This window comes from Ischnura elegans, chromosome 3, assembly GCF_921293095.1.
Source record: "Ischnura elegans chromosome 3, ioIscEleg1.1, whole genome shotgun sequence".
Taxonomy (NCBI): domain Eukaryota; kingdom Metazoa; phylum Arthropoda; class Insecta; order Odonata; family Coenagrionidae; genus Ischnura; species Ischnura elegans.
The window spans coordinates 19,464,062-19,478,178 of NC_060248.1; the positions used below are offsets into that span (position 1 = coordinate 19,464,062).

A 14,117-nucleotide genomic window follows, 5' to 3' on the forward strand; every position below is an offset into this window, starting at 1 on the left:
TATATGAGTTAAAACGTAATCAATAAATTGACAGATAAATTACTATTAGAATGTAAATGTAAATTTACAACAGTTTGAAGTAGCATTTATATGTTTATAACTACGAAAAGTTTGATTTATTTCCAGTCATTAAAAATAAACTAGATTTTTTAACTAGCCGTCACTCTTAATTCACGAAATCGATTTAATAAAGGAAAAATAAATGTATAACTTTATCCTTATAGCGGATTGTATTAACAAGTAGGCCACGGAAAAACCGAAGCAATTAAAATACTTTATGCCGCATAATTTCGTAATAAAAATATATCTACAACAGATAATTTCGTGGACCAAAGTTTGCCACCGAATCGGAGTCTAAAAGCGCCCTCGTTGCATTGCGCGTGCTTCTTTGGAAAAAAGGAGCCACGATGGACAGGGATGCGTGTGAGTGGTGAAGAGAGAATGGTTTTCGGTGAGGAGTGACATGCAGAGAGAGGGGTGTGTACTATCACAGTTGGGCTGGGGCGAAAAAAACTTCGACTCGCGGATTCGTTAAAAAAAGAAGAAAGGGAGCGTAGAGAGCTGCAAACGGAAATCGATTCTCCCGAAAGCGGCGGCGAGAATGAAAGCTCAGGATGGAATATTTTTTTCGAGTACATACAGTAAAACCATTGTAAACGACCACCTCCATTCAGCAGTCACCCCAACAAGCGGCCGCACATTCCCGAACCAGATTTAAGGCAGCTGATTGCAGTGGTGGGAGCAGAAAGGGAACGGTGTCTAGGGTGCGGCGCGAATTCAACTAGCCTAAAGGTGTACGCTTCCGTAATTTTTAATCTTCACGTGGAGAAAACCACGTAGCCAGAAATCAGCTATGGGGGTGTTTGGGTACTCTCAAGGTAATCTGTCGTCAATTCGTTATCAGTGGCGTAGCCTGAGGGAGTCCGGGGGGTCCGGACCCCCTGCCGAAATATAAAAACAATTATTTTCCTTCATAAAAGAAAAAAATTTATAGAAAAATCTTGAATTTCCGAAATATTTCTTTTACAAATGAAATTTTTCGATCATGAAATGTGTTAAGATTAATGCGAAACCCTCTACTTAGTACCCTGTTTTTTTATTTTCACCCCTGATTTTGGACCCCCTCCCCAAACGAAATTCCTGGCTACGCCACTGTTCGTTATCATGATCAACAGTCGTCAATCCTGAGGGTGGTTCGACGCAGCTTAGCTGTTAAATTAATGTCACCACGCCTGCAGTGATACAAGTGTCGCCGTATTAACCACTCTGGTCTCCACATTCAATCGCATGGAGAGGAGCTGCTGCCAACTCCTCCGGGTGTTGGGAAGCATAATTTTAGGTGGTCTTCCGCCACCCATGTCACGGTTTCTTCATAGTTTTCGGGATCATTGAAATGAAATATAGCAAAACTCGCAAACACACATGAATCTGTGTGATAGTTTTCTCCGAGTGGTTGAGTAAATACATCCACAGGAACAAGTCGGATAAATAACTAATAGCCCTTGAAATCGTTCAGTTAGTAAATTTTCACGCTTTTTTCATTGCTGATTAACAACAAATTCTTCATCAAGAAGAAAAAAATGGGCAATCTGCGTAATATGATTCATAATTATTGATTAGTTCCGCATGATTTTTAGAAGATGAGGCCGAGTTCTAAGATAATGAGTCCAGAAGATTAAAATCGATGTCAAGTTTCGGGAAATCCGCCTACCCGGACTTAAAACTTTTAATTAAATCCGATATGGAAGTCGTCGGAATCAGAAAATCTAAGAATTTTAGGCGTAGTTTATGCATATAATAGACTATATTAACGCCAAAACGAATCGCCATGGAGATGTTGATGGATCTCCCGTCTTCTTCACTGTCGGCCTTGTGTTGGAAGTGCTTTTTTTTCCTTCGGCTCGCTGAGGGCGGCTCCTGGTGTGCCGAAATACGTATTCGAACCGTCCCTCGTCCCCTTCTGACTATCGACTACGGTCTTCTAATACCTAATTTCCCTTCGAGTGTTGGAGCCATCTGTGTGTGCAACCATCAACTATCAACTAAGCATCCTTAACTCCAGCCCAGCGAAGAATCCCGGGTTGTCGACAAAAATTCCTCATTTCAGGGGCGCAACTAAGAATTAAGGTTGGGGGTGAGCTCAGGTGCAACTAATACCGGGTGTGTGTAGGGGTATGGAATACCCACCAGGATAAGCGGTAGGTGCGAGATTAATAAATTGCGGAATTTTAAGATAAATGGTTCAAAATGGTGAGTTTTACGGCTTTCTGAGGGATATTTAATTAATCTTTGTACTATTCTATAAGTAATATCAATCGAATTAAGTAAAATGGATTAAACTTAAAAATTTTCTGAGCTCTGGGGGGGTTTTATCCCCCTAAACCCCCTCTCACTGCGCCACTGCCTCACTTTGGGTCCCTTCAATCCTCGCAAAGGATCTTGTTTTTGGCTGTATGTATGCGTGAGTGTGCGTAAGTGAGTTTGGCTATTCCAGTTGAGAAGCTGCGGTTTGGTCCCTGCAGTGAAACCCTCCCCTCCCCACCAACACACTGATTCATTGTTGCAAGGAGGATGAGCGTAGGGAGATATCACATGGCAATTTGAATTTATCACATCATACTGCATCTTTGAGATCGTAAAGCTCAATTCTCCCTTTAGCATAATTTTAATGGCCTGCCTTACCCAAGAATAAACGAACACCCCCTAAGAATGCCGTCGCTTTTGTTCACGACTGCTAATTTGACGAGTAAACTTGTTTATATCGCAGCAAACATCTACCACAGAGAATTTTCCCTCAACCTGGACAACTAAAAGCACTTTACTATTGTATTCACTTCCATCCCCCCCAGTAACATATACTTAATGCCTGACCTGACAACCTGTCTGCACCCCCTAGCCAATAATACTGACTACGGTCATAATTAATCCGGCCAACTTCACATACCTGCCCTGCTTCACAAATTAATATTTACAACATTGCATTTCCTTTTATTCAAGGTGATGGAAGCTTTAGCTTTGATGAATTTGTCGAGATAGTGTCTAACATGGGGACAGCGGCGGATAAGACAGCTGATGAAGAGGAGAAAGAACTCCGGGATGCCTTCCGGGTCAGTATGCCCTCTTAATGGCACTGCTATTCCCACATATATTTGCCATCACATATGTCAATCAATGACTGTCTCTAAAACTCATTAATAGTGCTGACAAAAATCATGGTGTTAACAACGGTGTACTATAAGTCGCTTGCTTACTCCAAGCACCATAAATAAAGAAGTCAAAATATGTAAAAAGAACATTCAAATGCAAAAGAAGATTCATGGAAGCATAGTTATAGCGGCAATAATGTTTGACAAAATTAGAAGGTGCTTTGCGCAGCCTAATACATAATTCCAAATTTTTCTACATCCACTTTTTAACATGTAAACAGATAAAATTAAATGCATTGAAATAAATGTATAGATGACAGCTAGAGGAGGTAAAAACAAATAAAACTGCAAAAAGTAGCTTCAAGAGAATGAATGAATAAACTGAATTTGGAGGATTTACATCCTCATACATTCAAAACAGAACAAACATCATATTTGTTAATCAACGATAGACATATAATGAGAACACCTTTAACAGTTAAATATATTTGATCCAAAATTCACTATTATTTTATCAAAATAGAATAGGTATGTACCTCTACCTCGAGTACCTTACTTCAATCTCAGTGTACCTTGAAAAATTCAGAAGTCAACAAATACTCAGCCAGTTGGATGTGTAGGGCACATAGAAGACTGATGCCCAACTTCAACCATTGCTGCAGTGGCATAACTATGGGGGGATGAGGGGATAGATCCCGCCCTAAAGCCTCAGGCAAATAAAAAAATTATTTAAAACTATTGTCTAGTTTTGACTTATAACAAATGCATCTGCTTTAAGTTGAATTTTAAGCACCAAAATGATGTAAAATGTATTTCCAGACGTCGTTTTTCAAATATTTTCCGGGAACCCCTGTCGCCTGCGGGGGTGGGTCACCACCCCAGGCCGTTCCATCCCTCCCCAAAGCATATACCAAGTTACGCAACTGCATCGCTGCATTTTATCTCAAGCATTTGAGTTAAGGCAAAGCTTCCCTTTCGATTTTTAAATAGTATATCGAACCCAAGTTTAAATACCCCAGATTTAATGAAAGCATATTTTTCCAAAGCAATTCCATTAAAAAGGTCTATCTGATGCCAATCGATGTGTCTCATTTCTTTCACAGGTTTTTGACAAACACAACAGAGGGTACATCAGCGCATCCGACCTACGGGCAGTGCTACAGTGTCTTGGGGAGGACCTTTCTGAAGAAGAGAGTATGTACCCATGTTATCAAACGAAAGATAACGATAGAAATTCCACCCATTTCACCATCATTTCACTTAAAGAAGGCATTCCTAACCTACCATTACCATAAAAAAAGAACAAATTGGCAACCTACAAATATTCAATCTGAACTGTAGATCATTATCTTGCCATTTCAGCATAGGTGTGTCTACAGCGGGTGCCATGGTACCAACATGCAATCTTCAAGGGAAGGAGAAGTAGCCTTGAAAATCCAAACTATGTTTAAAAAAGTATAAAATGCAAAATTTGATAACAAAATCCCTCGATAAGAAGTAGGCAGAAGCTATAACTACTAAATTGCAGAGAGTAATATTTTTTACTTTATATTCATCATGGCACTTGCTTTGTAATAATTCATATATCCACTATATTTACAGGAAGAGGGCACTCTTACGCTCTCTTGAAATCCATGGGCAAAAACATAATAAACATGCCTATGCAATTTATTACGAAATGCATTGTTACATGATACATAAACACAAGAGTAAATGCAAGAATGTATCGTAAAATTATTGTGAAACCTTCCAACCTATACAAATGTAATAATAGAAAATAGAATTTGTTCTTATTTAGTTCATGCATTCAGACAAGGCCCATTTCAGTCCTCCAACATTGTTTATGCAATCGCATATAAATTCGTTCAGGTTAATTTTTGCTCTGGGGGGATTTTGATTCACACATTTTGATTCATTTGTTTCTCTGGCAACATTCGATGCAATGTAAAAGAAAAATCTTGATTCATCTCATTATTTCTAATTTCATATCTCTTCCAATAACTATGTAGGAATAGAATGTAAAATCATGGGAGAAGTAACAAAGTAAATACACATGATGCTAATATAAAATTATTCCACTTAGCGTAAGATTTAAGGTTGTAAATAAGTTGTACATATTTTAATTTTTCATTTCAATTCCAGTTGAAGACATGATTAAAGAAGTAGACGTAGATGGAGACGGTCGGATTGATTTTTACGGTAAGTAAGCGCTTTCCAGGTCCAAGCCTATGTTAAGATTCAGTGTGGTATGATGATTATATTCAAGAAGAAAAATGAATTCAAGCACAAAAAAGTCAATTTGGTATTCGGTTATACTACAAGTTACTAATTTATGGCTACAGCGACCAAACTTTGCCCTCAACTTTTCACCACTCTCATATATATTCCTTCTGGTACTTGAAATCAAAAAATCAATTAAAAAATTACTAAAATGACAATATCAGAGTATCTGATGCAAGAATTCAACCATCAGTAAATCTGTAATTATTTTGGCAAGTGGAAGTATGAACCGGGATACAGCTTTTCCGGTAAAGCATCATCTAAAAAATTGAACCAGTACATATTTATTTGGAATTTTATATACTTGGTATTAGATAGTAGTCTCACAAAAAATTACCAGAGGGTTGAAAATTCAAGCATTTAGGAGTTAGTAAATATTGATAGGATAGATTAGGCTAATGATTCCACCCCATAGATATGACGAAGGCCATAAGTAGCCGGAAAAACAACAAGGGGAATACATCTGAAAACAGTAAATCTAAATGCCAATTAAAGTTAGATAGAAAATATCTGCAGGGCGATTTCTTGATATCTAAGGCAGATTTTTATGATATTCTAACTCTGGCATTTTCATTTCCACTCTTTCGACATATTCAATTAGAATTAGTAGACCAAATAAATCAAATCATTATTATTTAATCATTAATTTTAATTAATTTAGAGATGGCAAGGTTATTACTATGCATTCCAAGCATTTCAGCAGGTTTGAACCCATTCACACCTTCTCCTCTCCCTGTATGTACTCACTAGGACCTAAAATATAATAAAGGATGAGACCCATAGAGATGAAATCAGGAGAAAATCTCCAACTGGTACTTTCAATATATGTAAGTATGTACATATGTTCAGTAGATTCTGGTAAATGGGCCCGGTTATTTGGGGCTGCCGCCTGATTGGGGCAAATATGGAATAAAAGAACCCAATATGTATAAGAATATTCCACAATTTTCTTCTCATAACTGGGAATGCATGCCTCTTTGTTGGGCCATGAGTTAGACACTGTACTCGTGACGAAATTATCATACCATTATTACTCAACTTTTATACACCATCAATCAGGACACCATTTTTTAACATTCTCCTTCTTGAATTTAGTCATCTTTTTCACACAGGTAATTATTTTTTCCTTATTCTAAGAGCTCTTATTGCTAGGCCATCCGTCAGAGGATACAGATCCCATTTCCAGGCCATGAGACCTCATTCAACGACAGGAATCATTCCCCTTCATTCAATGTCCTTTTTTTAAGGGCAGTGGACTCCTGTGGCAGTAGATTGTAAGGCTAAGCAATAGGTTTTTGGAGGATAAAAAGGTGTGTGCAACAGTTTTAGCTTATTCTCACCCACCCAGACATGCCGCCAACTGGCCGCAAGTGAATGAACCTGGGATAATGAGAAAGTAGAGGCAATATCCATGCGAGGGTTTATAGGTGGGCACTGGCCAATTTCAAAGGAATTTTGAGCAGAGGAGACTGGTCGAGACGAAAAATTTTGCTAACCAAGAGCCTTTTGTAAGAGACATCTCATAAAAAATTTAACTGACAAATGTGGTCCATCCCCTTTCCTCTATACAACTGAGCTATCCCCATTGATGGATTGCAATGTTTTTTTGTATACATATTTCTCTTTATTCATCTCAGTAGTTGACACATGCACAGAAAACTTTCTCCTCTTTACTGACAGCTAGTCTTTTGAGAACTAACAGTCTATAACCATTGTCAGAGGTGCACATATTTTGTGAGATTTATCTCATGTTCCACGATCTAAGTGAACCTTGAATAAGTGAAATTGTTTTAGTGCCAAGAGTACAATAACAAACCTTTTCTTGAGTAATATGCCACATAAGGACCTTTTACTGGCTGAAAAAATTGACATACTAGACAAAATTGAAGATAATCCACCACAATCTAGTCATCACCATTTACCTTAGATATCTGGGGTGCCAAAATTAATGACAGCTTGGACATTGCAGTGACAGGATAAACTGAGAGAAGAATGGAGCCACAATGTAAATCAAGCACCTCCCCTGAAAAGCAAACATCAAGTTAAGGATACAGATATCGAAGATGCTTTAAATCAATGATTTTCCATTAAATGAAAAATGAGGGATTAGCATCATTCCAACATTAAAAAAGAAGTCAGAGGACTAGCTTTGAAAATTAATCATGACCATTTTAAGGCATCAGGTGGTTGGCAGTCTCAACGGAAGACCAGAAACGAAGCAAAATTCAAGAAAGCTCAGGGAGGAAAAAATAATGCTGATATTAATATAGTGCAGAGGAGTTGAAGTAAACTGCCCAAGTTACTCCAGAATTTTTCTGCAGATGAGATGTACAACACTGATGAAACAGGATTGTATTAACAAGCTACACCGAATGGCTCTCTTTGTCACAGGTATGAAGGACTAACAGAATCAAAAAAGTGATGGATTGAATCACTGCTTTGTGCTGTTCAAATGTCTCAGGAACTGATAAAAAATCTTTTCTGGTACACAATTAGAAAAAGTGCTAAGCCTCTGTGCTGATAGGGTTAAGAATAAGCAGTACATATACCGCGGAATACTATGCCAATAGCAATGTATGTGGATGGCTATGAGCCTCTTTACACAATGGTTGACCAGTTGGGATAAGAAATTAGCACAAAAATCAAGAAAGATTCTTCTTGTACCTGATAATTGTATGACACATCCCATTTGTTCAAATGCAGTGTATGCCAGGGGGGGTCCAGACCCCCCCCCTAAAATATAAAAACAAAATCATTTTCCTTCATACTAAAAAAAAAAAAAACATTGAAAGATCATGAATTTACAAAATATTTCTTTAGAAAATGAAGTTTTTTCTATAATGAAATGTGTTAAAATTAGTTTAAAACCCTCTACTAAGTGCCCTGTTTTTCAAAAATTTTCCCCCCTGCTGTTGGACGAAATTCCTGGCTATGCCACCATTCAAGTGGTTTAAAAAATTTACAGTAGGAATTCCTGCCCCCAAACTCATCATCTTTGGAGCAACCCATGGATAAGGGGATCATTAAAAATTTGAAAACACTTGACCATGGAAAATTGTTAGATGATATTCTAGAATGTATAGAAAATAACCTTCTCAATTACTGAGGCATCATTTTATGCAATGTTTTAGCCAAAGCCAAGAGGACTACATAAAGGTAGTCCCCAGTCCCTTCCGTTGATACTAGATCCATGTTGCCAAGGCCAACAAATAGATTAAAGTGTGAATATTCCGCAAGCAATAATGATTCTGACAGAAAGTTGGTGAAACAATGCAAAATTGTTTTTTCATTAGGTTTTCAAACATTCCCATCCAGAAATTCCATATGAACCTAAAAGTGAATTCAACTTGAAATTACACCAAATAATATACCATGAAGATTTCCATAATATTGATTACAATTAAGACTGGTATGAACCAATGAAAACTGTGATGATATTGTTAAAACCATATTATCCATGCAACAAGGTAAAGCCGAAGAGTAGGATAGTGATGAAGATGAATTTGTACATGAGAGTATGTAGTCAAATGAAATCTCAGGGTGGAAGGAAGTTCATTGAGGGTTTACGACTCTTCCTCATGTAAGCATCTAAGGTAGCCCAACGTATTCATTGGATGTATGTACTGACTTAGTAGGATGAGGATGAAGAGAATGCAGTAGAGTACATCAGACAAATTCTTCCGACAAGGAAATATGATTTGAACAGTGAGTAGTCAAATGTTTATACATAAAAAGAAATGTGTAGGAATCATGACCTGATCACTAATGAACCACGAATTTCTCTTTAATAGGACTAATATCTAAAATCGCATACTGTTGTGAAAAATATTTTCAACTAAGAGTAACAGAATTCTTGAAAATTTTCAATAAATAAACAATTCTCACTGATTTATTAAATGAATTCATAGTTTCATAAACGTTTTTGGCATTATAAACATCATTAAGTTTTCTTTTTTCCATTTCTACATTTGCTCATAAATATATATAAAATACTTCACCTCATTGGGGCAGCCGCTTTATTGGGTCAAAGTACACCAGGCCTGATATGTCCAAATCACCCAGAATCTACTGTATTTTTAAAAAAACTCTTGAATAAGAGGCATTGCTAGCAAGTCAATCAATGGGGAGTCTCCATACTTTAAAAATTATGCCATATTTTGTAGGACCGTCATTACTGTACTCTCTTCTAATTTGAATCCCAAAAATTGCCACTTTGGTGGAGGGGAGACTCGCATGAACATCTTGCGCTGGTAGGCAATTACTGAGGCATCATTTTATGCAATGTTTTAGCCAAAGCCAAGAGGACTACATAAAGGTAGTCCCCAGTCCCTTCCGTTGATACTAGATCCATGTTGCCAACTTTGGCACATTTTCATCAGTTTTCAAAAATGTTGAAAATTATTAACTATTAACATTAATTATGGTAACATAATCTGAAAGAGCCATCCTTGTTTTTATGTAATAAAATATGAATTTTTATGAGGAATCAAAAATAAGACAATTCAGATGGTACCAGAATATCGCTGCACATGACAGTATATATTTAGCAGACATAATGAAGTATAATTTTTCATGTACACACTTAAGCTTTGTTAGTAAAGATTGTAAAGGTAACACAAAATGAGCTACACTATATGTAAAGCATAATGTATTATTATTTTGTATGGTAGCCTCAAACAGGTTATCCTTCGCGGCTACCTAAAATTACTCAATTTTGCAATTGTCATGTAATTTGTGTGTGGAGTAATAAAATTATTTATTTATTATTATTATAATTCCATTTCAGAATTTGTTAACGCTTTGGGAGAACCTGGTGAAGATGACGAGGCGGAAGACGAAGAGGAGGAGAAAGAAGAGATAAGCCCACCCATGATTAGTACTTAGATTTAGGTGTACGCATTCACTCCAAAAATCAAATTTAATGCAATTAAAAAGGCTAAAAAGTTCAATTCCAAATATTTCCAAATTTTCTCTCTTGCTTGTTTAGATGTTTACATTCCTGATTACCATTGCATCATCAAATTACAATTATTTACCCACTAACATATCTCCAAGGAAAGCAATATTGATGAAATAGTAGTTCAAGAATTCAAATTCAACACAATACACTAAGTAATTTAAAGCTCAAGAAATATTAATTTTAGTTTGTATCTTAACTTGTGGCATTCAAAGTACATCAAAATATCATGAAGTTTTTGCATCTCAATTGTAAACTAAGTAAAATATCCATGTATAAATATCAATAAAGGAATTCAAAATTGTATTACTTGACCCTAGCATTATTATGTACAGTGGAACCTCGTTAAAGCGAGTACGGGCTATAGCGAGACCCCCGCTATTACGAGAGACAGCCGATGCACCGTCAATTGACCCTATAAGAAGCATGTTTAAAAAATTCGTTTTTACGAGGCCCTTTTGGTGTTGGCTCTCGCCATAACGAGGGTTTCACCGCCGGCAAAACTTACATCAAGGCTCCTTAATCTCTGTAATTGCTAGCGATGTGTTAGAAATGAAGTTAATGGAGTGCTCAGCCTCAAATTTATGCGTTTATAAGTTTGAGAAAGGAAATTTAGTGATGCAAAAAAACATCACCTTTCGTCTGGATTTAAGCTTACGTTTATCGGATAGAAATTTATCTGTCGCCGCACCACTCCTGTTCCTGTATAACTGTTTGCAATAGGTATATTGGCTATCATTTGCTCCACCTCTGGTTAAGCGACAATTCGCTATCGCGAGTGTTTATTGGTGCACCGTGGGGTGTCGTTATATCGAGAGTGCACTGTAGAATAAAATCCACAGAAATCAAGCTGAAAAAACCATAAGAGAGCTCAAAATTCATGCCTATCGTGTAAAGAATTTAGGGTATTTACTCATTTCATTCATTGAGATCTTTTCCCTTTCTGATAATCTGAAGACTTTTTCTGATAATCAAGGGTAAACCTTAGAAGTGGTTTGTGTTTTCTCCAACCTAATCATACAACATGTATGTACTTACATATATTGAACTTCAGAATTTTAAGGTGTGCTAATAGCACTTACTCTGAATAATATTTGACCAGCCTCAAAAGTATAAGTAGGAGATAGAGATACATTTCAATGATTTTAATAATTCTTTTGAAATACGAGGGTTGTACCAAAAGTAAGGTTCCTAATGAGCTACAATGTTGAGGGAAGGTGCTAGGCTAAATTCCGCAACAGTGCCGTGCGCAGTGGCTCCCCCACTCTCTAGTCCGCCCATCTGCATTCACTATGTTGCTCAGCATTGGCATCGCAACCGTCGACATTGGAAGTGTCAATCCCCTTTCCCACCAAGTTTGAGGTTTGAGTAGTAATCCGATTTCTCCACGCAAGGAAGTTACCGCCCGAGGAGATTCTTCGGCACCTGACAGAAGTTTATGGCGAAGAGTGCATGTCCGTTCAACACGTCCGCAAATGGTGCAGGGCTTTTGCTTACAGTCGCACGGGAGTTCACAATGAAGAACGGAGTGGAAGACCACCAGCTTTGGATTGTCCAGAAGATCAACAGTGAGCTGATCAAAAATCGGAGGGTCACTGTCCGTGAACTTGTTGAACGCATTCCCGAAGCTTGCCACGGCACAATTGAAAAGACTTTAACAGAAACTTTGGGTTATCGTAAGATGTGTGCATGCTGGGTCTCCCGGATGATGACTGACAAACACATGGAGCAACTCCTTGACTGTGCTTGCAAATTTCTTCAACAGCATAAGGGGGGTGGGGGCAACAGGGAGTAATTGTTGGACTCGATCATCACGGAAGATGAGGTGTGGGTGTTTCATTACATACAAGAAACAGAACTCTTTGGTGGAAAACGCTTCAAGAGCGACGATGAAGTCTGAGCAGAGGTCACACGCTTCTTTAACAGGTCGGCGGGAGACTTTTTCAACTTAGGGATAGAAAAGCTCGAGCAGTCTTTAAAAGTGTGCAGAAAAAATTAAGACTACGTTGAAAAATAGGCAAATGTGTAAGCTTTTCAATGATGTGAAAATTACTAACCATTAACAAAGTTTTGTACTTGTAAAAAAATAAGGGAACCTTACTTCTGGTACAACCCTTGCATAACCAAAGCAGTCTAATTTAGTAAATCCTGTAACTCAATTTGATGGCCACTGACTCTACGACTCTGATCAAGGCTGACTATGATTTTCTTCAAATAAATCATTTATGTTGACTTTTTAGGCCTAAAATATATTTTTATAATATTAATATCTCACAATTGTAATAGTATAATATAATAGTCTTTAATATATTTTTCTTTACCCTTTATAATGAGCACGTCAAACACCAACATGAATTATCCTTCGCATTTGCACATTAATTAAGCATACAGTTTGTAGTATGTGTAACAGAGATATAAATATAATTTAAACCCTAGAATACCTTTAATTATATTATACATACTATCCAGAACATGCAATTATCATATGCCAGTGGCTAAGTCAGGGGTGAGCTCTACCATCACCTATACATACAAATCTTCCAGTTGATCACAGAGTGTATGATGACTGCACAGAATTGTCGTGTGTTATTATGGACTAGTACACTTCCAGCAATACAGAATAGTGGGAGTTGACTTACTTCAAAGTATAGTTCTTTCTGCCAAACATTCATTGACAGCAACTACATTAGGGAATCAACCCAGGTGAAAATAGTATGCCAGAGAGCAAAAGGCAGTAATAATCAAAGTTGTACTGCTTCCAATGCATTAAGAATCATTGGACCATCTTAGGAATCTGTTGAACCCCTCAATGCAGTCATGCATACCCAGTGCGCGGCCTTTAAATTTCGTATGTCGTCGTCATGCGTACCCAGTACGCTTCCTGACCTACTGTATATAATATTTTTTTCTTCACCAGATATTGTATTTCAAATGAAAACTAATTACTCTATCTTTTGAAGAAATGTTTTCCCTCTCCAATAAAATATTCATAACAACTTTATGCCTTCAGGATTTTTTTTAATGTTTTGATGAAATTCCATTTTAAACCAGCGTGTTAACAAATTCGGTCCAAAAACTCAATGCCTTCCTTCAACTGTACTATCTTGAAAACTGCCGCCTATTCTGCTTGTGAGACGTCAACAAGGGTCACCTACTTAAGCTTGAGATACGGTATCTTCTAAGCTCACTGCTTCCTCTCCGTCTTCTTCTTGTGTGTCATCACCTTGAGCCCCAAGTGTGTTTGGTCTGCCTCGTTAGTCCTAAGCAAAGGGGCCATGTTCTTCGCTCTGCATTTATTTTTTCCTTTTTTTTCCATGGACAATAATCAACGAAGATAAGATTCCTTCTAAACAGTCAGCGTATACCAGGACCCCTTCAAGATATTCTCTCTTTTCTTGATGGAGCTTCGAAATGAACTTCAGTCCACTAGAGTCATTCATGCTGTGTGGTGTTCTTTCAGGCAGTGTGTTGAAATTCTCATCGGGTGTACTTCCTGTGTGTGGTATTTTTATTTATAATTGGGGATCCTTCGACATGGGAATAGTATTGAAAGGCAAAAGAGACTCTGAAGTCTGTTTGTGTGTTAGGTAACAATAAATTCATTGGTGGGGGTGAATATCAAGGACCTGTTATTGCATTCGTACCTAATGGAAAGAAAACGCCATTACAAGTGGTGTATGAAGTTATTTAGGAGACTATTGAATGCCACAGTCCTAATTCATATGCTTTTCACA

The 14,117-nt window shown here is 37.4% G+C and overlaps 1 protein-coding gene across 1 annotated transcript in view; it reads left to right on the plus strand.

The window, feature by feature from the left end:
- LOC124155504 (neo-calmodulin-like) overlaps positions 1-10,697 on the plus strand; it is a 110,031-nt gene extending 99,334 nt beyond the window's left edge. Inside the window, exons 4-7 of the mRNA XM_046529376.1 lie at positions 2,998-3,107; positions 4,250-4,340; positions 5,289-5,345; positions 10,213-10,697. Coding sequence (XP_046385332.1) covers positions 2,998-3,107; positions 4,250-4,340; positions 5,289-5,345; positions 10,213-10,310 — 356 coding nt within the window. The 3' untranslated portion in view covers positions 10,311-10,697. The remainder of the gene's footprint in view (positions 1-2,997; positions 3,108-4,249; positions 4,341-5,288; positions 5,346-10,212) is intronic.
- The last annotated feature ends 3,420 nt before the right edge of the window (positions 10,698-14,117 follow it).